Below are 27,298 nucleotides of genomic sequence, written 5' to 3' on the forward strand. Positions count from 1 at the left end.
ACCTTTTTCAAGGAAGAATCAGGGATTTAAGAAGCAGTCTATGGTTTAAGGAAGCATGGAGGCAAAGCTGATAAATGAATAATGATTTTTGTCACTTTTATTCGCTGAACGATTCTGCTTCTTATATTTTAACTGTTGTTATAATGTTTGACGAGTTGTGAACATTGGATTGAAAGTGGAATTTGTGCACGCACAGTTCTGGATAACTGAAAGTGTGTTTATGTCATTTGTTTCATCATGAAATATTACAGTGCAATACAAAACTTTCTCAAAATGCCTGTGATGCCCCAAACTAAACGCTCTCCACTAGGAACTTTTGGGCCCTCACAGCATTGCAATTATTTCTTATTAACAAGCGACAGAAGAGAGAAGCTCTGAAGAAGCTTAATACCAAATTGAAAATATTACTTCTGCTTCTCTCTCCACTGTGCTGTCAGAGTTGGTGAGTTTCTTCAGCGCTTTCTGTTTTTATTTCAGATCTCTACTATTTATCTGAGAGAAGGACTCTCTCCCTTTCACATTAATTTACATCCATTTTACATTTTGTTTATTTTTTCCTCCACCATTAACAACCCCTTTATCTTTGCATTGGTCTCTTGACCATCTGCCTTCTTGCTTCTGCCTCTATCAAAAATACTAGGAAAAGGAAGTATTTTCCAATGCCTTTCAGTTCTGAAGAAAAGTAATGTCAGACTCAAAATATTAACTGTGTTTCTGTCTCTGCAGATGCTGCCAGACCTGCTGAATTTCTCCAGCTTTCTGAGTTTGTTTCAGATTTCCAGCATCCACAGTGTTTTGCTTTTATTTTAATCTTGTATAACATTTCTTCTGAGACAAGAGTTCCCAGCACAGGGTTTCTATGTTGCTGAAACATGGTTCAATATAAACATAACCATGCTTTTAGCATTTATTACCAGAAGAAGCTAGTTTCACATGTAAACCAAAGTTCTTGTCACATTGACTTGTGAAATGTTCAAGAATCTGATGAGGTGAAAGATTTTGAGCCGCATTTTATCATGGACTCCATGCGGGAACCAAACTGGGGTTTCCAAGCCTGTAGTTGCTGGAAGTGGAATGCCCCTTGGTACTATTTTGTTTAAAGAAAATCACTCATGGGATGAGGGCATCATTGGCTAGGCCAGCATTTTTTTGCCCGTCCTGAGTTGCCCAGAGGGCATTTAAGAGTCAACCACATTGCTATGAGTCTGGAGTCACATGTAGACCAGACCAGGGAGCTTCCCTCCCTAAAGGGGATTAGTGAGCCAGATGGGTTTTTCCTGCCAATTGACAATGGATTCGTAATAATCATTAGACCCTTATTTTTTATTTTAAAACCTGGAATTAAAATTCCACCATCAACCATGGCAGGATATGAACCTGGGTCCCCAGAACAATACCTGGGTCCCTGGATTAACAGTCCAGTGATAATGTACCAGAGATGGACTCCAAATTGGCCACCACCTCCTCCCGTGCTAAGCAGCCAATTAATGACACTGGCTGGACTCTCGATGCCACACACACGATCAGGAGGCACCCTCAGAATGGGATAATAAACTATTATTTTAGCGGGAGAAAGGCCAAAAACCCTTCAGAAGGGTCTGTTTCCATGCTGTATGACTGTGAGAGGAGTCCCCTCTCCATAGATAGTTGCGTCATTGACGTGATCTTTGATGCCCGTGGCTAAATCCTTAGGGGCCTGGATCCTCTGTCCCCTGAGCACTCCCACCAAGACCACGATGGAGAAGCCATTTCTATTATGCCAACAGCCTGCTCTTGTTCCGTCATCAACAAAATGTGACCAAAGTCAGAAAATGGCCCCTAAATGGCACTCTGTTTCGTTAATTGGTGTTCCACTTCTGAGATTCTGGCTGTTGAATTGCTTTTCTGGCCATTTCTGGGAGATGTTCCCAGTGTTGAGAGTACTTTGGAAGGCCTTCCTAGTGCTATTTCTTGCCCCCCACCCCCAGCAGTTTTCCAATCGACATGCCACCAAGCGGTCAGGAGAATTCTGTCTTTTGTCTCATTCTATGTCTAGACAGTAACACCTGTGAAAAGTGTTTTGTGTTCTGAAAAGATTTTAGTGAAGTTATGAACACTTATATCTACACTTTGTCAATTCATTTAAGTAGCCGCAACCTATATACAAAAGCAAAATACCATGGCCACTGGACATTTGAATTTACAACAGAAAGTGATGGAACTGATCAGAGGCAGCATCGAAGGAACATACAGCAGAGTTAATGTTCCAGGTCAATAACCTTCTATTAAAACCAATGATGTTGTGTTGTAGGCACAATTACATTGTCACAGCCTCACCACAACCCTTATTCACTTCGATGAGTCATCGACCATTGGATTAAGTAAGAAAGAGACTGTGAACAGAGAGTTAATTTTCTTGAACATTTTTTTTAAATCAAATATTTATTCAATTGGGTTTGACTGTACTGTTTAGCTAAACTTGTCTTGATGAACTATCTTTTAGTTTCTCAGATGCAATATTGGTCCACTGATTCCCTTTTAGGAAATGTATAATGTACTATGTGAGTGAATTCTTCCTAAATATCAAATAAGAAGGTAGACAATGAAAGCATTCACTAATTTTGATATACCCTTGGCATATGGACATCAGTGAGGATGCCTAATTGTGCTCGAGAAAGTGATGGTGAATTGTCTTGAACTGCTGCAGTCCTCTGGTGTTGGTACACCCACATTACTGTTAGGGAGAGAATTCCAGGATGACGGAATGACAATTCTTTCATTCTAAAATTGAAATAATGCATGTCTTGGAGGGGACCCTGCAGGTTGGTCATGCTCCATTGGACCCAACGCCTTACTTGTACTAATGATGTGGAGGTGCCGGTGTTGGACTGGGGTGGACAAAGTTAGAAATCGCACAACACCAGGTTGTAGTCCAATAGGTTTATTTGGAGGCACTAGCTTTCGGAACGCTGCTTCTTCGTCAGGTGTTGTGTGATTGCTAACTTCCACTAAGCAATAGAACTGCAGATTTGGAACATGCTGTTGATGAGACTGTGATGAATTGATGTATTGGAGGTGTAAATGGTATACATTGCCACTGTGTATGTCAGGGTGAAGGAAGTGAATAATGAAGGTGGAGTCAATCAAGTGGATTCTTTTGTCTGGCTGATGCTTCTTGAATGTTGTTGGAGCTGCACTCCTCCAGACAATTGTGGAATGTTCCACTGCACTCTTGTCTCGTACCTCATAGCTGCTGGACAGGATTTCGTAAATCAAGAGGTGAAATACTTGCTGCAGAGTTCACACCTTCTGACCTGCTCTTGTAGCGACAGTATTTATATATGAAATTTCCAGTTCGGTTTCTGATAAACAGTGAGCCCAGGATCTTGATGGTGTGGGATTCGCCAATGCTAAAGAGACATTGATCTTCAAATGCAGATGGTTAGACACTCTCTTGTTAAAAATAGTAACTGCCTAGCATTTGTGCAATGCAAATCTTATCAACACAAGCTTCTTCTTTCTTACGTTCCTGAGCTTGAATGTTGTCCAGGTGCTTGGAAAGACTATTTCATTTGTTGAAACGATGGTTGGGCCTAGGGCCCTTCCCCTGATGAATTCTGTACTGATGTCCTATGTTCAATATGATTGGTGTCACACAACCACTACCTTTTTCCAGTTGTTATGAATGGTTATGGACCTGAAACTTGAAGTGTGTTTCTCTCTCAGATGTTGCCTTGCTGTTGAAGCTTCAGAATTTTGTGTGTTTATTTTAGATTTTCAATCTGTACTGTTTTGAGTGAAAAATGAGGTCTGCAGATGCTGGAGATCACAGCTGCAAATGTGTTGCTGGTCAAAGCACAGCAGGCCAGGCAGCATCTCAGGAATAGAGAATTCGACTTTTCGAGTTTAAGCCCTTCATCATTGTTTTGCTTATGTATCGTTGCCATCTTCTTTCATGCGAAATATGACTTCTGGCAATGGGAAGTTCTCCCCTGATTCCCATCGACTACAATTTTAGTAGACTCTTTGGTGCATCTTGGTCAGATGCTGCCTTAATAGCAAGATATTCACCCTCCGTCCCTGACCCCAAAATAAGATTGTGATTTCTGAGTGGCCCTGGTGAAACCCAAACAGAATATCAGTGAATAGGTTATTTGTAAGTAAATGCTGTTTGATTACGTTAACCAATGACATCACGTAACACAAATGTTAGCATTTAACTAGTCAACAAATTCAGGTTAATTTACAGGATTTATAATTAATGTTACAAAATCAGTTTAGCAATGTCACAGCACTTTAATATTCACCTAGCTGCTGTTGTAGGGGGTTCTCTCTCTCTCATTCCTTTCTCTTTGTCTCTCTGTTTATCTCTCTTTATTTCTCTCCCTTTTCAGAAAGGACAAGAATAGAATTTTTCCTTTCTCAAAACTGCATTTTTTTAATATAACTTTTGGATTTCAACTTAAGCTGCTTTATGTTTTTGTTCGCTGCATCTGAAGGACCCACATTGAAGGGTTTCATCCTTTTAAGTGCCGGTAACCCACAACACACATTTCAGGAATTATAATGATCAGGGCTGACTGCTATTGAGAAAGGAATTAAACACCTCCAGGTAAAAGTGGGGCAATCGCTTGACATGCTAACTGTAACTTAATGCCCTGACAACTTGGGCCTCTCACTGTCTGAGAAAAACTTTCTCACCAAAGCAGCCAGCACTTTCAGCATCAGCTACTTCTGTTTCCTGGAGTTCAGCCTGAAAACTTCCATCCTTGAGGATGTTGTGATGCATGAATTGGTTTTGTTTACCACTCAGCCAAGGTTGGACAGGATGCAAACTGGTAAACAGTTTGCTCAGCATGTTTCTGCTGTTTGTGGCATGTGAGATGTCTTTGGCCCAATTAATGTTGAGCTGGAAGAAAGGTGGAGGCTCTGCCAGGTTTTAAAGCTGGCAAGCTGGAGAGAGTCAGAGCTTGAGAAAAGCACTGGAGAGAGAGAGCTGGCTGTGCTTTCATTGCATGTCCCCAGTTTCTTGTGTGAAAGCATGTGATTAAGGAAGAATGGGGAGAAAAGGGAGTTCACCGGTGTTATATTCAGACAGTTAATAAGAGAGACACACGGAGGTGTTTCCACAAGCTGAATGTGAAGTCTCATCCCAGAATTGGAGTAGGTAATGTGCTGAATCATTCCACTGGTCACTTTTGTTAATAAATGGCATTAGATGGAGTGCAGTTGAATGTCAGTTGTGTTCATCAGCGCATTGAGCCAAACTTTAGAGGATTATATGCACACGAATGAATGACCCACAGCTTGCTAGGTGCTTGATGCATCTGTAGGTCAACAGAATATGTTTGTCCTGTGGAGAAAGTGAGGACTGCAGATGCTGAGATCAGAGTCGAGAGTGTGGTGCTGGAAAAGCACAGCTGGTTAGGCAGCATCCGAGGCGCAGGAGAATCGACGCTTCGGCCATACAGCCTTCATCAGGAATCTTGATGAAGAGCTTATGCCCAAAATATTGATTCTTCTGCTCAATCAAGATAAGACTTTTATTCTTCTCTCTGGGCATTCAATAAATCCCAGGTTTGATCCCTTTCAACCAGGGTGGCAACAGGGCCACTTTTGTAATTAGAAATTATGTTTAACAATCCTGGGATGAGAAGGGAAAAGTCAGTGGGAGTTCTGGTTTTAAATTGCCATGCAGCCGTTAAAAATTCCTCCTGTGGATGTGTGAATGTTAAATGAGGAGAAAATCATGTGTAGGTTCACAGATGAAAACGACTGAAGAATATCTGACTCCTTTGGGATCACAGAATTGTTACAGCATCTGTCTGCCAACGAGGAATGAACAGTTTCAGGAAAGTAACACCATCGATATCCTGGGCAGCAGTGGAAGGTCTTAACTACATCTTGAAAGCTATTAAGTGCATAAATACTCAATTGTTCAAGTCATAACATGGGGCTTGCAAAATGCAAAATATTAGCAGTATGAAGCACCCATGAAATAAAGAATATATAGTCCAAAATATTGGGGCTGTTTTCCCAGGAACGTCAGAGGCTATGGGGTGACCTTATTTGAAGTTTACAAAATTATGAGGGGCATAGTTAGGATAAATAGACAAAGTCTTTTCCCTGGGGTCAGGGAGTCCAGAACTAGAGGGCATAGGTTTAGGGTGAGAGGGGAAAGAGGGGAAAGATATAAAAGAGACCTACGGGGCAACTTTTTCACACAGAGGATGGTACATGTATGGAATGAGCTGCCAGAGGAAGTGGTGGAGGCTGGTACAATTGCAACATTTAAGAGGCATTTGGATGGGTGTATGAATAGGAAGGGTTTGGAGGGATACGGGCTAGGTGCTGGCAGGTGGGACTAGATTGGGTTGGGATATCTGGTCGGCATGGACAGGTTAGACCAAAAGGGTCTGTTTCCATGCTGTACATCTCTATGACTATGATTCTATGTCATATGAATGAATGAAGAAATATTTTGAACAGGAAGTGCTAGTATAAGAGAAGGTTTTCAGTTGCCTGAAGTGGTGTATTTGGGTGTCTTCCCAAAAGCTAATTTCTGTTTTCTCCCGCCATCTACAGCAGAACCAGAAGCTGACCTGAAGAGCTTTGTCCTGGAGGGTCAAGGGAGTGTCAAACTGGAGGGCTCCTGGCTGAAACTCTGCCAGTTCTACGGGCTGATAGTGAAGCGTTATCACTGTGCCAAACGCAACACCAAGAGTCTTTTCTCCCAGATCCTGCTCCCAGCCTTCTTTGTGTGTGTGGCGATGACGGTGGCACTCTCAGTACCTGAAATAGGTATTGTGATTCAAAATACATTAGTAACCATGCTTTTTAAAAAATCTTTTCAGTGTCAGTCTGCTGAATTAAGATTCCAAACTCCTGTTATATGTATTTTTGGAGGTTCTCAAACCCTTGTTGATATTCTGTTTTCCCCATCTTCACTTCCCCCCCACCACCCACCATACTGCTGCCATACAGCAATAGTGCTCATGTTAGTAACCATGCTATATACTGACAGCTTAATAATGGCTTAAATGACAACTTTCAGTCAGGCTGAGATTTAATCTTTGGAATTGCATAATTCCAATTTGATTTTCACCAATGGAATATTTGTCACTTCCCTTCCAGGTGACTTGCCTCCTCTGATTCTTTCCCCATCTCAGTACCACAATTATACACAGCCTCGTGGGAACTTCATACCATATGCAAACGAAGAGAGAAATGAGTACAGGTATGAGATTAGAGAGGACCTTTAATATCACTCATCGTTTAATTCATTGCAAGATGTTGCATAGAATGGAGAGTGCATTGTGGTTCAGGCAGTACTGAAATAGAAATTATTTAAGTCACCAAATGTTTTTTCTGCAGACTTTTGCTTCATTAAGAAATGTATTCAATCATCTGAAGGGTGCAAGAAATGTCGGGTGTTGACTTGTTCTTTTCTTCCCCCAGATCTCAGCTAAGGCTCTAGAATATCAATCTGTCATTGCAATGTGCTTTGTTCAACCCTGACCGTGTACATTGAACAAAGATGACTTTATTTGGTGGCTCAATGGTTAACACTGCTGCCTTACAGAGTCAGGGACCCATGTTCGATTCCACCCTCAGGCAACAGTCTGTGTGGAGTTTGTACGTTCTCCCTGTGTCTGTGTGGGTTTCCTCTGGGTGCTCTGGTTTCCTCCCACAGTCTCAAAGATTTGCAGATGAGGTGAATTGGCCATGCTAAATTGCCCATACTGGTCAGGGATATGTAGGTTAGGTGCATTAGTCAGGGGAAATGTAGAGTAATAGGGGAATGGATTTGGGTGGGATACTCTTTGGAGTGTCGGTGTGGAGTTGGGTGAAATGGCCTTTTTCCACACTGTAGGGATTCTGTGATGACTTATTTGTTCCTGCAGTGAAGATTCCTAATATTCTGCTGTTGTGGCATGCATAAAAGAGTCTACCCCTCATTAAATGTAGGAAAGAAACTGCAGTAGAGCAGTTCAGAGCTAGCAGAAACTAAACCAAGCAGGTACACTTCACTGAAAACCTTTTAGCTTGCATTTCTTAAATTCGAAATATCTACAAAAATGTAAACAATTTGCTAAGTCTATGAATGGCATCTTGAGGATTATTGTCATGGTGTTTTCAGATGTTTGCATGTACATTGTTGAGATCAGCAGAACTGAAAAGATTGGTGGAAAGTAGCTGGATATGTTTCTTCTGCTGCTCTTGGACCTTTCAATGTACCCTGGAAACTCTCCAGAGTGTATAAGGAAAAGGGAAACACTTATATTTATGCTGTACCTTTCATTGTTGCATTAGGATGAATGAATATTGTTGAAGCAGATTCTATAGCTGTTTAGTGCTTTCTTCTGATTGAGCAATGGTTATTTGGGAAATAATGCAATTGTATTATGGCAAACCCATTTTGAAGAAAATGCAGCAAGTGTTGGTATTAGAGTTTATTTTTATTTGAATAATACTCTATTTATTTTTACCTTAGGATAAAGTTATCACCTGATGCCAGCCCACAGCAGTTGACAAATACCTTCTATCTACCGTCAGGGATTGGAGCTACCTGTGTCCTGAAAACTCCATACAACAGCACATTAGACCAGCTGGTGCAGACCCTCAATCTTTCCACCAGTGAGACCAAAATGTTGGCCTCGAAATACTTTGACTCAATGTGTCTGGACTCATTCACTCAAGGCCTCCCACTCTCAAATTTTGTCCCACAGCCACCCTCACCTGCTCCATCCGATTTCCCTGACATGGGAAACGATGGAGGGACATACCCCTGGAATTTGACAACATCACCAGCTACAATGAAAGGTGCGTACTTTAGCGAGAAAGAATAATGGAAGGGCGTGCTGAGTTTGCTCTTGATTTACAGCAAGATAGCCATCTTTGCCAAGTTCTATCTACAAATGTTCCAAAATTATTTTCTATTGCAGTATCTTAAATACAGACTCCAAGTGGAGTGCAAAGACGGACCAAATGTTCTTCTTCCAACAGTACCTTTAAACAGAATGCCTTTGGCATTCTCTCACATGCATCTCCATATCTTCTCTGATGAAATGATGGAGCTTGAGGATCAGATGGTTGGCGGACCTGGGTCCATTGGTGGCCCCTGTCGAGAGGCTGGGGTCTCAGTGCTAGAAAAGAGCAGACAGAGAAATGAAGTGATGAGAAAAAAAGCAGCTGATCCATTAAACCTCTACCCCACATTCATAACAGACGGAGCATCATGGCTTAACACATCTTCTCTCCTTTACCTCACAGCAACACTCTCTTTGGAAGCATTAGAGAAAACAGAAGCATTAAATAATTCCTCTGTGACTCCCTCAGATCATCAAAACCAGTCTAGGAAATCATGTGAGTTGATTTGACTCATGTGGTGTCATCCTGGGGCTTTGTTGCCTGGAACAATTGTTGTCCTATGTCTGAATAAACTCAAGTATCATTGTAATTACATTCCACAGAATAAAATCCCTCCTTGTTCAAGACTTATTTTTTGTCAATCGAAAGTGAGCTACAGTTTCTAGTTTGGATATAACCTCAAAACCTTCAGTTTGGCTTTGGGTAAAGCTCAAGCATCCTTGTTGACCAATCATTTGCAAAAGGTAGTGGTTATAAGGGAATTAATGCTGATGTTACATTGGCTGCACCCATTCTACTGATGGCTCAAATGGTCTATGAGTAGAGACATGAGGGTTTACCTTTCCTTCTGGAAGGAGCTGATTTATCTCTAGTGGCTCCCTGAGGTTTCCTAGTGATTTTGCCTGACTAAATGTAGTAATACCGGAACAATTATGCATAACCCTTATTATCTAAGAACAGTGCCTCTTCTGTAGATACTTATGGTGGTGCACCCATGGCCACTAGAATGTCCAAACCAAACAAAGACCAGGGAAGATTGAGGGACGAACTATTTAAAACAATTGTTATCCGGCACCACTTGCTGGACGAGGTGGCCGATACCACATGGTGCCAGTACTTAGACCATAAGACAGAGCAACAGAAGTAGACCATTCAGCCCATCAATTCTGCTCCACCATTCACTGAGATCATGGCTGATCTGACAATCCTCTATTCCACTTTCCTTACTTTACGCCATAACCTTTGATTCCTTCACTGGCTAAAAATCTGTCTGCCTCATTCTTGAGTCAAATAAATGACCCAGACTTGACAGCCTTCTGTGGTAGAGAATAGATTCCTCAAGAGAAGAAATTGTTCCTCATTGCTGTCTTACTTGGGCAACCCGTTATTCTGAGATTATGCTGTCTGATCCGAAACTGTCCCACAAGGGGAAACGACCTTCCCACATCTACCCTGTCAACCCCTTTAGAATCTTTTATGTCTTTTTCAGTTGTCACCTGGGAAAATAGCAAATTCTCTGGCTAATCCATCTATCAAACATCACAGCCTGCATATTGCTCCCATGTTAAGAAGCAATGCTTCTGTTTTTATTAAGCACCTAAACATGTAGGTTGAAAACCTGCTCCTCTCACCTCCATCTCTGACTTGGAGATTTGATTCCTCATTTGTCTTTCATTTTTTTGTACTCTTATTGAAATTAAATTATTGGTGATTATATATGGGCCTGCATAGATTTTAATTTTGTGATTGTTATATGTGTAATGATTAATTCAGGTTGACTTATTGATATGTTAATCATCATCAGATCAAGTAAGGATAATTTATTTCACATATTGGGAGTCTAAACCGGAACCAGTCTTTTCTAGTGCATGAGTTGGTTTCTCACAAGCTAAATGATTAATATATACAGGTATATGGCTCTTGGATTCTTTTCACCAATCTGACAAGCCAAAAATAATTTGTTCTCTCCTTGGTGCTTTTTCTTAAAGCACCTCTCTTTTCTTCACCTGTGCCTTTCTGAAATGGCTTGCAATATTTTTCAACAAGAAATATAGAGACAGTTATTGAATACAAGTTAATCGAATAGTTGTCACTTTTATAATAATACAATAAATATTGTTTCCGGAGATCAGGATAAATCGACTTGAGTCATGCATACTCTGATTTGTTGGAGCCAAAATGGTGTTCAAATGCACAACTTAAGGAGCTGATGGCCCTGTATTTTTGCTAGACTATTAATCCGGACATCCAGTTTTGATTTGGAGATCTGGGTTCAAATCCCACCATGCCAGATGATGGAATTTGAATTCAATTTTAAAAGTCTGAAAGAAAGAGTCTAATGATGACCATGAAACTGTTGTCGATTGTTGGGAAAACACATCTGGTTCACTAATGTCATTCAGGGAAGTAAACTACCATGCTTACCAGGTCTGGCCTACATGTGACTCCAGACTCTCAGCAATGTGGTTGACACTTAGCTGTCCTCTGGGTTATTGGGGAGGGCTATTCTTATAGTGAATTAAAAATAAACACTGTAGCGGGGTGTAAAACAGGCTGCCAATCGACCAAAGTCCATTTTACCTTTATGTCCAGGGCCCACTTAATCCTTGCTGTCTTTTGATATTCCCGTCCCCTCATATACCTGCTTCATATTAAAATGGCCACAACTCCAGGTATCTTTAAAAATTCAATCACAGAATGTGGGTGCCACTGGCCATGTCAGCATTTATTGCCCATCCCTAATTGCCCAGAGGGCAGTTAAGTGTCAACCACATTGCAGTGGATCTGGAGTTCTCTATAGGCTAGACCAGGTAAGGATGACAGATTCCTCTCTATAAGGACATTGTGAACCTGATGGGCATTTCCGACAATGGTTTTATGGTCGTCATTAGTCTACTAATTTCAGATATTTATTGAATTCAAATTCCTCCATCTACAGTGGCAAGATTTGAACCCAAGTCCTAGAACATTACTAAGGTCTCTGGATTAATAATCTCACGATAAAACCACCAAGCCATCACCTCCCCTTTGTCAGTAAGTTCTGTGTGTGACAAGGATGTACGAGGAACAGTCACGCTTGCAAGTGAATATACTTTTGCCATCATAAAAACCTTGGCATCAAAAGTAAAATCTTGTTACTTATTTGTAAAATTTCATTTGGTTTGTCAGAGTGCATCTAGTCCAATTACATAGGAGGTCACAGGGCGTGGCCTTAGTCTGATTTGTCACCATCTCATATATGCTGCTTTTGAACCTGAAACTGCTTATGGCTGTCAAAATTTTATAGTGAAAACAGTCACACATTTGTCAGTTCATTAAGTTCCTGATTTTCTGGTTAGTACTCTAACATTTAGCTTCCTTTGACAGTGTGTTTAAAATACATGTAACAACCTGCTTTCCGCTCTGAATAAGATGGCACTCTGATAAGTTCTAAACACTACAGTGACATTGTCAAACCAAAGATCATGAGTTTTATTTTTAGAAATGAGATGAACAACTTTTAAAGAAATTATCCACAAAAACTCCTAGCTAAATGCTTGAATTGTAGCTAAAATATTTTGGATGCCAGTTTTCACAAGCGCTCCTCTCCTTCACAACCAGGTGAAGAAGACATCGTTTAGGTGTTTATTAAAAGAAGTAGTTTGCAGGTTTTACGGCAGGTTCATTCCTGACGGTGACAGATGAGATTCAGTCCATGGCTTGCCTGTAATTTATCCTGCCTGTACAAAGCTGTTCTACAAAATGACTCATTGTTACAAACCCACCAACTATTTTTCTGTATTCAGTTTGTGATAACTGAGTCCATTCAGTCCTTATATAATAAGGTGACATTAGACGGTGCAGAAAATGCTTCTAATAGACAGGTCAGGTCATGGTATCCTATATTGTTAATATAAAAATCTACAAGTTTAATTTTAAAGAAGGAAAGTCATAAGTACAATGTAGCAGAGCATTTGTGAACAGAAAGGTTCCACGAACAGTATTGTTATAACATTTATAATTTTTTAACAACATTCATGAATGATAAATATTGCCCAGTATGATAATTTTCCCTTTCTTTGAATTAAGCCATCCATTTTATATGTTCATGTAATTAAAGAATGTCTCAGCTTAGCCGATAATTCAGAAGGTGGTCTTGAAGGCAGTGTTGTTAACCTCAACAACAGCAGCATGTACAGAGGTTGCTGGAAAAGCTCAGCAGGTCCAGCAGCATCTGTGGTGAGAAATCAGAGTTAATGTTTCAGGACGAGCGACCCTTCCTCAGAACTGGAGTTTTGAAGCGTTAACTCTGATTTCTCTTCACAGATGTTACCAGACCTACTGAACTTTTCCACCAACTTCCGTCTTTCTTTCTGATTGACAGCATCCGCAGTTCTTTTGGTTTTTATTTAATTTGAATAGTTGACAAGTTAACTGTTAATGTAAGTCTCTGAAGTAGGGACTTCTGCCTTAGCAGTGAGAGTGTTAGCCACTGAATCACAGGTGACACCTTAACTAAAAGGGCTACTAAAAAGTAAAGAGGCCTGGGTGAATTTCCAGGTCTTTTTGTCTCACCATCACTGTTAAGCCAGCTTACTTCACCTGAAAGTCACTGTCGTGTATGTAGGGCGTTAAACATCAGAGGATTGATGAAACTGCAGTCTTAGATTATCAGTCACCGCCTCTTAAATGGGGTTCATTATCGGGCTCATTAGTTGTGATAAATGAGCTTTTACAGCCTTAATAATGTTCATTTGATCGTTGATTCACCTGGAACGTGGGACCAAGAATTAAATGAGGCTTTTGAATGCTTAAATGGAAATCTTAGAACTTCAGTAGGTTGATTAAAAACCAAGCTCCTTTCAAATAGATTAAATGCATTATTGAAGTTACTTCCTATTTAGGCCACATAGTCGTTAATATCTAATCCAGATAAAAATTGTATATGCACAAGTTTTGTGCAGAAAATAAAAGTAATTAAACTCAATTCGATCCTTGAAGAATTGCAGTGTTCCATTAATAGAGATACAATAGTTAATTTTGAAATAGTAATATAAAAAATTAAATGTTCTTATTTCTCAATTTTATGTAAAAAAGAAAGTCCACAATTTGTTACAGTTCATCCATTTTTTGACAGATTTTCAAAGTTTCTAGAATTGTCTGGGATTAGTTTCTGGATTGTTCAAGTTTGTTATTATCAACAGCTATCCATACACACCTGATCTGTGTTCTGTCCTGATCAAGCAACACGTTGAATTTAAAATTCTCATTTTTCTGTTCAAGTTACTTCACTACTTTACCCCTCCTGATTATTGTAACTCCCCCCAGGCCTAGAACCATGGAGATTTAAGTGTCTCTCCAAGCAAGGCTGCATGTGCAACACTGCGTTCTTTTGCTGCCCCTTGTGACAACTGTCCCTTTAGGTCCCCAAGCTTTCTAATTCCTTTTCTAAATCTTTTTGCCTCTTGATCTCTCTCCTGTCTTTGAAGACACTATCTACCACTAATCTCAGTGGCTAAACTTTTGGATGCCTGCCTTAATATCTCTCGAAATGGCTCAAGGAGGCAATAAGGGGGGGACAGTGGCCTAGTGGCATTATTGCTAGACTATTAATCAAAAACTCATCTAATGATCCGGGGACCCGAGTTCAAATCCTGCCACGGCAGATAGTGAAGTTTGAATTCAGTGAAAAATTTGGAATTAAGAGTTTAGTGATTACCACAAAATCACCATCAACTACTGGAAAAACCCAAATAGTTCACTAATGTCCTTTAAGGAAGGAAATCTGCTCTCCTTACCTGTTCTGGCTGACATGAGACTCCGCACCCACAACAATGACTCTTAACTGTCCTCTGGGCAATTAGAGATGGGCACTAAATCCTGGCCTAGCCAGTGACATCCACTTCCTGTGAGGAGGGAATTGGAAAAAAAAGTGCTAATTTTACCTGAAAAGATTCCTCTGCAGTACACTGTGTAATGTGTAGTTAAATTATCACGAGCATTTGAGGGTGAATGCACAGTATAAGTTTTTTTTTCATTTTTAAAACATATCCTCGCCTAAATACAATGTTTGAATGCTGACAGTTTGAACAGATGCTAACTTTATTCATCCTTCTGTTTTCAGAAACATTTACATCCTCCCCATCAGCTCCGCATCCCATACATGAGCCAGTTCGATGTAGCTGTTCGATGCAAGGTACTGGGTTCTCCTGCCCAAGTGGAGTTGGAGGACACCCCCCACAGAAGAAAGTAGTGACGGGCGATATTTTGGTGGATATTACAGGCCGCAATGTTTCTGAGTACATTCTGCACACCTCTGATCGCTTCAGGCTTCATAGGTTTGTAGAGTTGTAGCCTTACATCTGACTATTTATCCCTCTGCAGCAATAGAGCACTGGTTCACATGTTGGACTCAGTGACTACAAAATTATTCAGCTTGTTTCTTGTTCAGGCTGAATAACTGGTACCAATTCTAGAAAATCGCAATAAAATATATTTGAGCAATTTTATGCCTTCAGATGAATGTGAATGCGTAAACCTAAAGCTGCCCACCAAAGTCAGCTTTTACTGTATTATAAGTTGACAATCATTGTACACACAGACCAGGAGCTGCTAATACTGACCCTTATATTTGACATAGAAGGGCAAAGGTACACCAAATTGATTCTTGGGGTGGCAGGTCGGTCCTATAAGGAGAGATTGTGTTGACTGAACCTGTATTCACTGGCGTTGAGAATGAGAGGAATATAACGGAAATGCATATAATTCTGATGGGGCTGGAAGTATTGGATTCAGGGATGATGCTCCCTCTGGCTGGGAGGTGTAGAACAAGACCGGTCGTGGTCTCTTGAAACAAGTTCAGCCATCTTGAACTGAGTTTGGAGAAATTTCTTCATTCAGTAGATGGAGAACCTATGGCATTCTCTGCCATAGAAGGCTGTGGAGACAAGATCACTGAAAAGATTTAAGGAAGGTGTAGTATATAAAGGTGCTGAAACATATTAGGAGAATTATTTTTATTCTGTTATGGGATGTGGGCATTGCAGGCTGGATAGAATTAATTGCCTGTCCCTAGTTGCCTTGAGAAAGTGGTGGTGAGCTGTCTTTTTGAATTGCTGCAGTCTATGTGCTGAAGGATGATCTACAATGCTGTGAGGGAGGGAATTCCAGGATTTTAAACCAGAATTTTGAGTAGGGTTACGTCTTGATATCGAGGATCTCCCTTGGTTATGTTGAATGGTAGAGTGGGCTTGATAGGCCAAGTAGACTTTTCCTTCAATTTTGTATGTTTCTATACAGCAATGCACTGTTAGATATATATGTGTGTGTGTGTGTGTGTGTGTGTGTGTGTGTGTGTATATATACACACACGGTTTTCTATAATTCAGCAATGTGCTGTTGTCTGTCCCTTCCACACTCTTGCTTCCCCCAGTAAAAGAAATAGTTTCTCAGTATCATGGTACAATGACAAAGGAGGCCATTTGGCCCATTGATTAGCTTTATTGAAAAGGAATCCAGATAATTACACTTGCCTGTTTTTTTTTCCCCACGTCCCAGACTTTTATTCTTCAGTTTATGTCTATTTATTTTTGTAAGTTATTATTAAATCTGTTACCATCACCTTTTCAGGCAGCGCATCCCAAACCTCAACCACTCTCAAGCTTTTCAGTTCTGTTGCTTTTTGGTTGTTTTTTGCCAATCATCTTAACACTGCTGCCAGATCTGAGTTCCTCCTGCACTTTCAGTACTTTATTTTTATCTTGGAACTGTGCCCTCTGCTCGTTTACATCTTGAGCCATTGGAAACACTTTCTACTTACTTACTGCACTAATAATCTTCAGGATTTTAAACACCTGCATCAACTCTGCTCGAAGCGCAACCTCCGATTCCCCAGTCTTCTCACGTCACTGTAATCCCTGATCCTCAGAACCATTCAAGTAAATCTCTCTCCGCCCTCTCCAAACCCTTCACATCCTTCCTAAAGTCCAGCTGCTCTCTCAAGTCCATTTATCATTTTGAATGCCTCACTTGGATCACAATTTCGAATTTCAAAGGGGATACAGCCCCTTGCCTGACAATTTAACCTTTTAAATGTTGGAGTGGTTCTCACACATCCATCCTGCACTCGTTCCAAGGTCAGTGTAACTGTTGGAAACTGAGTGTATTTCTCCAGATGGGTTTGACCAAGACGCTGTGTAATCCACACACCATATCCTCACTGTTATATTTCAATCCCATTTCCAGTTAACGGCTGAACCTATTAGACTTTGTCTTTTCTATCCTAATCATCAGCTTTTGTCGATGTTTATTAAATACACACCTAATTTCCTTCACTCCTGTGAAACTGCTATCCTTTTCCCATTAAGGAAATATTCTGCAGAATCCTAAGTGAACTGCCCCAAATGTTTTCACACGTTGAACTTTGTCTCCCAGTTTCCCCCACTCATTTAATTTGTCTGAGTCTCACGTTGGAGTGCCTCCTGGAGGGGGGTTAATTTCTCCTAATGATTCTTACAGTTGAAGAACGCAAAGTTCCCCATATTAGATGCATGCACGTTCATCTTAATTTTTTTTAGTTAATTTATATCCGTCTTAATTTGGCGACATAGTTTACTCTCCCTCTCTGATAGGCCGAACTGGAGTATAACTACATTGCCTTGTAGGAAGACTACTTAATGTAAATAATTCCGTGAGATTGGAGAGAGTTGGACGCAAGTTTAGGGTGGTAGCTTGCAGAGGTAATAGTGGTATTGGCCGTTGGCTAGATAGCTGGCGCGACCACCTCCTTGGGAAGGTTTGTTAAGCCTTTGGCATTTACCAGGCAAGGAGCAGACACTCTCCATTCCAACCCAGGACGTAGCGCCCTAGGAGGCAGTGACTACTGCCGGTACTGCACCCACCATGCCCTTCAATCAGGGAGGCACCTGGACGCATGAGTGATGGAGGGATGAGGGGAACACTGCAGAGGGTGGGAATCGCAGCCATGACCGAGAAATGCACCCCCCCCCGGACTGACCAACCTGATACTGAGACCCTCAATCAGGTACTGAGCATCTTGGAATGAGGGATTCCCTCTGGGAGACTTGCAAAGCAAACTCTTTAGGATTTCCATCTTGCACTACCCTCATGGTGACCCCCTGCTGCCAACAATTGGCTTAGTGTCTTTAGCAGCAGCTTGAGATCCTAAAGCAGTGGTCCCTCAGTTGCTGGATTAAATGTCTCACCTCAACCCCATCCTAACTACCAAACTTTCCACAGGAAGAGGGCACAAGATAGCGTGCTTCCATGCAGGCTAGTAGGACACTGAGTACTAGGAGACCACACTGAGCACTGATTAGATGTCCCAGCAAGAATGACCTCTTGAAAGATGGAGTTCCAGATTTCTGTTACTCTTTGTCTGTGACATTGTGCTTCCTGATGTTCCTCCTGAATAATTGCAATGTGGTTTGATGATGAGGTCCCCATAGCCTTGCTTTCCCTTCTGTTGGAAATGCTTTCTGCATATTTAACCCTCTCTAATTATTCTAACATTTGAAGTACATGGATTAGAGCAACCTCCTTAATCAAGGAAATATAAACAAATTCAACGGAATGAGTGGAGTGGAATTTTATTCCATTTATGTTGAGTTCAGTAGCCCAAAGTGTGAAGGGTACCTCCACCCCTCAGTGATAAAATTATTTTCTGTAGTAAGCATTTGATCATTTTAAATAATGAGAAAAAAAATTCGTTTCATTTTATATTGTGGAAAAAAAGTACTGTACAACTTTGCAATTTAGTATTTGTCCCAATTTGAATAAGTTAATTCAGTAGAAGTGGAGTATTCAGCTTTTGTACCTATTACAGAAAGTAAATAACATCTGAATGGGTCTTCTTCCAGTGAGATCTGATTGTTCTTTGTATAGACTCCCTGACAGTCTCCAATGATTTATAATATTCTCTTTCCACCTTCCTGAATTCAGCTCAAATTAATTCCTCCTCCTATTTCCAACATTTTCTCTCTAATTACCCACCACAGAACAGAGCAAAATCTTTCCCAATAATTTCACCACCTCTAATTGGAAATGTGTCTCAATATTTTTCTCAAAGAGATTACTACTATGGTGACATGAGGCAAGCAGCTGGTACAGCTACTCTTTGTTGGGACTCTGTGAAGAGAAATGTGGGAAATAAATGCATCCGTAAAGGCTTAAACTTAAGACAGTGGCACGCGGGTTTTGATGGGCAGCTAGCGGTTGCTATAATATAGACCGGAGTTGCACATTGACATTGTGTGGAGTTGCCATCGCAGCTGACACTGATAGAATTGCTTGGGTAATTGGAATTTCCAATTGTCAATTTTCTTGTGTTTGGAATGTTCTAGAAAATCTCCTGAAAGTTGGGGACTTCTAAAAATTCAAGTCTATTTGAGCTTAATAGTTAGCCAGGGAACACAAGAGGATCAACAAGCTGCACTAACTCCTGATGCCCCAACTCCACATTGAACCACCCCTCCCAATCACATGCCACCCTTTACAGGCCACAGGACCTCTCGTCCTTCCCCCACTGAATCAGCTAAATCACCCCACCCCTCCCCAGGTCCCAGAAGTTGACAATTGTGATAGGCAATTTCCCTACAATGTGGGAAAGTATGAGGTCATGCACTTTGGTAGGAAGAATAGCCTATTTTCTAAACAGGGAGAAAACTCAGAAGTCTGAACTGCAAAGAGTCTTGGGAGTTCTAGTCCAGGATTCTCTCAAGGTAAGCTTGCAGGTTGAGTCAGTAGCTAGGAAGGCAAATGCAATGTTGGCATTTATTTTGAGAGGATGTGAATATAAAAGAGTTTAATTTGGCTAATTGCGAGGTGCTGCATTTTGGGAAAGCAAATCTTAGCAGGACTTATACACTTAATGGTAAGGTCCTAAGGAGTGTTGCTGAACAAAGAGATCTTGCAGTGCAGGTTCATAACTCCTTGAAAGTGGAGTCACAGGTAGATAGGATAGTGAAGAAGGTGTTTGGTAAGCTTTCCTTTATTGGTCAGAGTATTGAGTACAGGAGTTGGGAGGTCATGTTGCGGCTGAGCAGGACCTTGGTGAGGCCACTTTTGGAATAGTCCATGCAATTCTGGTCTCCTTCCTATCGGAAAGATGTTGTGAAACTTGGAAAGGTTCAGAAACGATTTACAAAGATGTTGTCAGGGTCGGAGGATTTGACCTATAGGGAGAGGCAGAACAGGCGGGGGCTGTTTTCCTGGAACATCGGAGGCTGAGAGGTGACCTTATAGAGATTTATAAAATCATGAGGGACATGGGTAGGATAAATAGACAAAGCCTTTTCCCTGGGGTGGGGGGAGTCCAGAACTAGAAGGCATAGGTTTCGGTGAGAAGGGAAAGATATAAAAGAGACTTAAGGGACAATTTTTTCACGCAGAGGATGGTATGTGTATGGAATGAGCTTCCAGAGGAAGTGATGGAGTGTGGTACAATTGCAATATTTAAAAGGCATCTGGATGGGTATCTGAATAGGAAGGGTTTGGAGGGATATGGGCCGGGTACTGGCAGGTGGGACTAGATTGGGTTGGGATATCTGGTCGGCATGGACAGGTAGGACCGAAGGGTCTGTTTCCATGCTGTACATCTCTATGATTCGATGAAAGCAGGAAATACTTCTGAGGCTCTATAAAGCTCTGTTCAGACCACATTTGGATTATGATGCACAATTTTGTGCCCCATATTTCAGGAAGAATGTACTCAGCTTGAAGTGTGTTCAGAGGAAGTTCACGAGAATGGTCCCAGGAATGAAAAGCTTAACATAGGAGGAACATTTGTGGACTCTGAGTCCATACTCGATGAAGTTTAGAAGGATGAGGGGGATCTAATTGAAACATACTGAATACTGAATAGTCTGGACAGAGTAGATGTTGGGAAGATATTTCCATTGGTAGGAAAGACTAGGACCTGAGGGCACTTTACTTAGAGTAAAGGGGAAGACCTTTTAGAATGGAGATTAGGAGAAATGTCTTCAGCCAGAGAGTGGTGAATCTTTGGAATTTATTGCCACAGAAGGCTGTGGAGGCCAGGTCGTTGAGTATATTTAATATTGAGGTAGATAGATTCTTGAGTATCATGGGATCAATGGTTACAGGGCGAAGGCAGGAGAATGGGTTTGAGAAACTTATCAGCCTTGATTGAATGGCAGAGCAGACCTGATGGGCTGAATGGCCTAATTCCTACTCCTATGTCTTATGGTCTTATATCTGGAGACCTCTGAAATAATCCACAAGAGGGTAGTGGTTCAGAGGGCTCCCTTCAGTTAAGTAAGTAGCTACCCAGGAAAGGTTAAAGAATTAAGAAACATTTCTGGTACCTGGGTAACTATTAAACTGGCCCCACCACTCACCATGCATGCTAGCAACTGCACATCCCCCCCAATTCCTGACAACCCACCCTCTTGGACCAACCTCCCCAAACCCAACAGGAATCCACTTACCCTCTGGGGACCTCTGATCCCTGCCCCCAGACCCATCACTCACCTCTCCCTGCCCCCAGAACCATCACTCACCCCTCCCTGTGCCCAGACCCGTCACTCACCCCTCCCTGTGCCCAGACCCGTCACTCACCCCTCCCTGTGCCCAGACCCATCACTCACCCCTCCCTGCCCCCAGATCCATCACTCACCTCTCTCTGCCCCCAGACCCATCACTCACCCCTTCCAGCTCCCAGACCCATCACTCACCTCTCCCTGTGCCTAGAGTCACCAAACCCATCACCCACCTCTCCCTGCCCTCAGACCCATCACTCCCCCCTCCCTGCCCCCAGACCCATCACTCACCTCTCCCTGTGCCCAGACCCATCACTCACCCCTCCCAGCCCCCAGACCCATCACTCACCCCTCCCTGCCCCCAGACCCATCACTCACCCCTCCCTGCCCCCAGACCCATCACTTACCCCTCCCTGCCCCCAGACCCATCACTCACCCCTCCCAGCCCCCAGACCCATCACTCACCCCTCCCTGTCCCCAGATCCATCACTCACCCCTCCCGTCTCCCAGAACCATCACTCACCCCTCCCAGCCCCCAGACCCATCACTCACCTCTCCCTGTGCCTAGAGTCACCAGACCCATCACTCACCCCTCCCGTCTCCCAGAACCATCACTCTCCCCTCCCAGCCCCCGGACCCATCACTCACCCCTCCCAGCCCCCGGACCCATCACTCACCTCTCCCTGTGCCTAGAGTCACCAGACCCATCACCCACCTCTCCCTGCCCTCAGACCCATCACTCCCCCCTCCCTGCCCCCAGACCCATCACTCACCTCTCCCTGTGCCCAGACCCATCACTCACCTCTCCCTGTGCCTAGAGTCACCAGACCCATCACTCACCTCTCCCTGCCCTCAGACCCATCACTCCCCCCTCCCTGCCCTCAGACCCATCACTCACCCCTCCCAGCCGCCAGACCCATCACTCACCCCTCCCAGCCCCCAGACCCATCACTCACCTCTCTCTGCCCTCAGACCGAGCATTCAAAAGCATAACTTTCACAAATTCAAAGCTAATGATATTAAATCAATTGATGATCAGGCATTGAATGGAACTGTAGTTTTCCCAAACATTGTTCCTTTTGAAGATGTTTTTGAAAAGCAAGTACCCTTTCTATTTGCTAAACCCTTTCAAACCTTGTTCGTTCTTTACTGAAAAGTTGGAAGAAGGTGGTATGTGGTTAGCTCAGTTGGCTGGAGGCTTAGTGTATGGATCCGGTTAATGTCAAGAGCATGGGGCCTTGATCCCAGTTCCTGCCTGTCTCCTTGACCTGTCTGGAGCAAACTCCCAGATTTGGCAACCCTCAAATTGAGGATGTTTCCTGGAGAAGTGAAGGAAAATGTAGAGGAGACTTGTTTCTCAGCAATCAATGTGAATAGTCAAGGAAGGAGAGTGTAGAAACATCCCACTGAATGGAAGACTATTGTAGATAAATGAATGTCTTGGCTGCTCTTTGCTAATCTTAAGAGTAAGCTATTAACTTTTCCTAAAAGAATTCTGAACTGGAATTCCACTTTAAGGTACACGTGACAGGTTCAACCAATGTGTCTGCTTTCAGGCTTAACTGGTTTTTCTCTTTTTTTGGTCACATCCCCATGTCTCAGACCCATCAGCTCCTACCCACCGAAAACCCACTGTCATTGTGTGTGTATTCTGGGAGAGATGCTAATTGTCTTGTGCTCCAAATGTCTATCTAATATATTCCGATTTTCTCAGATATGGAGGCCTGACATTTGGCAATGTGCTCAAATCTATCCCAGCGTCCTTCAGCACAAAGGCTGCTCCAATGGTGCGGAAGATTGCAGTGAGGAGAACTGCACAGGTGGGGCAAAGGGTTCTTTCTCTGAAGTTAATACATATTGCTTTAATCTGTGGTATCTTAACTGAACTTGAATACATATAAATTTAAATGCATTAACAGTTGAATAAGATGCTAGAATGACAGACAGTTTTTTTTCAAATTATAGCATTTCTGTTTTATTGACATGATGAGCATTGGCCATTGTAATAGCCCATCTGATTCACTAATGTCCTTAAGTAAATTGGGGTCCTTACCTGACCTGGCCTACACAGACTTCAGGCCCATGGCATTGTGAATGACTCTTAGTTATCCTCTGAACTAACCGAGCAACCTACTCAGTCCAAAGGCAGGGGAGCATTGCATATTCACTCAGACAGGAAGTTCCAGAGGTGTGGTAGCCATGTCAATATGGATTGCGGAACCTCCCTTAAGTCGAAGTTTGGACAGTCCCACCCGGCCTATGGCCAAACCTGCTACTTGACGAGCAGGAGTCAGGGGGAGTTTGATTGGCAGGGGAAGGTGTCCGGCCTGAAGGAGGTTGCAAGTTGGAGGATGGGGCAAAGAGTTGAGGATGAGCTTGGGGAAATCCAGGGTCGGGGCTGCTCGAGGAGCATTGCTGGTCCAATAGGAAATCAGATAGTGACAAGGTATTGAAATGTGCCTGGGCTCTACCCAGTATGATTGGGAACACAGGCCTCCCCATTCCCTTTAGTGGTTTTGCCAAGGACACTTTGTCACGATGCCATCACTTTCACCTGTTAAGCAGGTTCCATCTGCCTTTTGCAAGAGCCTTCATGAATAATAAAATAATCCACCAAGGGGAGTGGGGAAGATTGGTATGATGGCAAGTTGGAGGAATGGATCCTCTTGCCCACTCTTTGTGGGAGCGGATATGGGGGTAAGCTTCCATGTATATTTTCGCTGGGTATTTTGCAGCAACCTGAAAGTGCTTTCTGAAAAAGGCTTTACCTGTGGGAAGAAAGGTTAGGTATGTTGAAAAGATATATACTTCTGTTTGTTCAAGCTGACAATCCCTATGGGTCGTTGATGCCCCAGTAACTTCAATGCACGGGTATTAAATTATGTATCTTTTAGAAAACAATGGTTAACTTGTTTGTAGGCAATGTATCTGTCAATGAACATTGAAGTCATTAAAATTGACATGTCATTTACACCGGTTTAATAGACACACTTATCAATTTATAGTCATTGCTAAGTAGCATATGTACTAATGTTAATGCATATTATCATGGACTACAGGCATCTCCTTCCATTATATCTTTCATTTATCTTAATTGTTAATTTATGTTCAAAACTTCTCACAGTGGAATCGACATTGTAAATTTATTTATTTACTTACCAATTTGTTCAGATAAGTCAATGACATCTGTTTAGAGCAGATGGATCTGGAATTCAGACCTTAAAGTGGTTGTGTAGTGGTAATGTCATTGTACCACTACTTCAGAAGCCAAGACAAATGCTTTGAGGACATAGCTTAATGAGAACTGGAATTGCAAGCCAGTTTGAGTAATGATGAGCATTGGCCATTGTAATAACCCATCTGATTCACTAATGTCCTTAAGTAAATCGGGGTCCTTACCTGACCTGGCCTACACAGACTTCAGACCCATTGCATTGTGAATGACTCTTAGTTGTCCTCTGAACTAACCAAGCAACCTACTCAGTCCAAAGTAAATAGGGATCAGCACCAGGTGCTGGCCTTCTCAATGATGCCCACGTGCCCTGAAAGAATAAGAAGAAATGTTCATTAGTCGAACAGAAGTTAGATGGCAGCATTTTTGTATAGGAAAGGAAGTATCAGGCTTTGGAGTTGCTGAATGCTGGATGTAGTTCCCTTCCTGAAATGTCAATATGAGCACAGTTGCTAGAAAAATGGTTATGGTGCTTCTTGTCGATCACTTTCACTCATTGTCTCATCTTATCACAATTGGACGTTGAAAATTCAAAAAGGTATCTCTTTAAAGAATAAAGAAATAAAGTGAAAATGTGTAAAGTTGTAGCAACTGAAATATGATCAGGGACTGGAAATACAAATGATAATGAATAATAGAAACATATAGAAATATACACTAAATATATTAATAAATACATAGCATTGCTTTTATGGCATGTAAGTGTTCATCAAGAAAACTAGATGACAGCAATTAAGTCAGTTCACTGCAGTCATGTGTATGCAATCGTGCTAATGAACAACACTACCATAACGTTACTGCCCGCGTTCCTGTGGAAAATGCTCACAAATCTCACAACTGCATCACCAATTTAAGAGCACTTTTGTGTGAAGTTTGCTGACTGCCTGCCAAGCAGCATCAGGCTCTCTATTACAGCTTAATCATTGTCCTTCAGTCCCCTATAACTGTGCTAGAGTTTTCCTATTCTAAATGCTCTGTATTGATGTTTTATTTTACAGAGTGCATTTGTACAGTATGTAGCACTCTACCTTCCTCTTGAGACCATATTTATGTTATTACCAGACACTTCTTGAATCTGTCTTGACACCTAAGGCTCTGCTTCAACATAGCAGCAGTTTGTGTTACTATTAATTAAGTTGGAATGTTAATAGACCTCATAAAGGTTACTGTGAAGGTAGTAAGTGACAGAAATCAGATGTGAATAGACTGGGTGGAGGTAGTCTTTGGGGCATGTTTGCAGAGTAACTTTGCAGAGTACTGACATCAAAAAGGTCAGGTCTGAACAGGGTGGTGGAGGAATGACCTGTTGGTACAAGTCTGGTCGTTGTGCCAAACATTTTGATGCTTAATTGGAGCTCATTTACATTTTGGAACACCCAGGGATAATGACAGCGCAATCTTTATGCAAAGTTACCTGCAAAAAGAACTGGTGAGCAAATTCTGCTCACCAACTTCTGCTGGGCTTCGACCCAACTTACGCCCATTTTATTTGGATAAAACCAATTGCGAAGATCTGCCCTAAAGTTTACTGGACCTAATTTTGTTTTCAACAAAACAGTTTGAAGATGGTAGAAAGAATGACGATCACTGACCTATCGGAAAGCAATTCAAAAAAACAATGTCTTCATTCAAGAAATAAATGTCTTTGTTGAACCAGAGTGAGGATGCACAATTACAAGCCAAAAAACCATGTATTTAATCTTGACCAGTGTCCTGTCTTCAATTACTCAGCCAGGATGAATGTGACTGCAAAGTTGAACATTTAACTATATCTATCTACTTTCATTTCTGTAGGCATTCTACAACAACAAAGGTTATCACAGCATGCCTACCTATCTGAATACTTTAAATAATGCTATTCTGCGAGCCAATCTACCCAAGAGCAAGGGCAACCCGGCGGGATATGGTAAGCTGAAAGGATCAAATGAGCAAAGTCTTTGAAACATATGTAATTTCTGAAGTTAAAAGCAAATCTCTGTTGTCTCTGGCTGTTCATAGTACTGGTGATGAACACATCAAACAAAACATTGGTCAATATTGATGCAACCACAGTTGAAATCTGCAGGTCCCAATGTGGTACGGTTACAATGGGATGCAATAGCTGAAGTTGTTCCATTTAAAAACCTTCTGCACGGTTTAAATACAAGCATTGAAATTTCCATTTGCTGCAGGTTAACAAACTTGCCTTTCATCCTCTAACCCAGTTCTTGAGTGAAGCTTATTTCAAGATTCTGTAAAAGCTGAAATAAAAACAAAACAATGTGGAAGCTGGAGATCTTCAATGAGCACAGAATACTGGAGAAACTCAGCATCAAACTCAAAGCTGTTTTCCAACACCTTTCAATTCTGAAGAAGAGTCACACAGGACTCGAAGCATTAACTGTTTCTCTCTATAGATGCGGCCAGACTTCTTGGGTTTCTCCAGCAGTTTCTGTGTTTCGTGAATATTATTTGCTTTTGTCAGCCTCAGTAAAGAAATTGAGGTAGTTTTTATTGTAGCTACAAATCCATAGTACAGATTGTGCTAAGAACATTAAACAGGCAACCTCAGTCAAAGACCATACTAGTGGGTGTGGAAAATCTAAGTGTGTACCCCAGGAGATTGGAGTAAGGTTCATTATTGTAGAGAACCAGATTGGCTTTACTCTAGTTTTGATTTACTGCATGCATGGAACCTGAAAAGAGAGAGTATGCAGTTCTACAAAGAGGGCACTCCTAA

General features: G+C 41.8%; 1 protein-coding gene across 2 annotated transcripts in view; it reads left to right on the forward strand.

Annotated features, from left to right (window-relative positions):
• Positions 1–27,298, forward strand: part of abca2 (ATP-binding cassette, sub-family A (ABC1), member 2) — a 541,802-nt gene that overhangs the window by 418,672 nt on the left and 95,832 nt on the right. For both annotated transcript variants that reach the window (XM_060841298.1, XM_060841299.1), the window contains exons 28-33: positions 6,565–6,780; positions 7,114–7,216; positions 8,474–8,802; positions 14,954–15,167; positions 23,062–23,167; positions 26,374–26,485. In XM_060841298.1, the coding sequence (XP_060697281.1) occupies positions 6,565–6,780; positions 7,114–7,216; positions 8,474–8,802; positions 14,954–15,167; positions 23,062–23,167; positions 26,374–26,485 (1,080 nt within the window). The remainder of the gene's footprint in view (positions 1–6,564; positions 6,781–7,113; positions 7,217–8,473; positions 8,803–14,953; positions 15,168–23,061; positions 23,168–26,373; positions 26,486–27,298) is intronic.

The sequence above is a fragment of the Hemiscyllium ocellatum genome, chromosome 21 (genome assembly GCF_020745735.1).
Source record: "Hemiscyllium ocellatum isolate sHemOce1 chromosome 21, sHemOce1.pat.X.cur, whole genome shotgun sequence".
NCBI lineage: Eukaryota > Metazoa > Chordata > Chondrichthyes > Orectolobiformes > Hemiscylliidae > Hemiscyllium > Hemiscyllium ocellatum.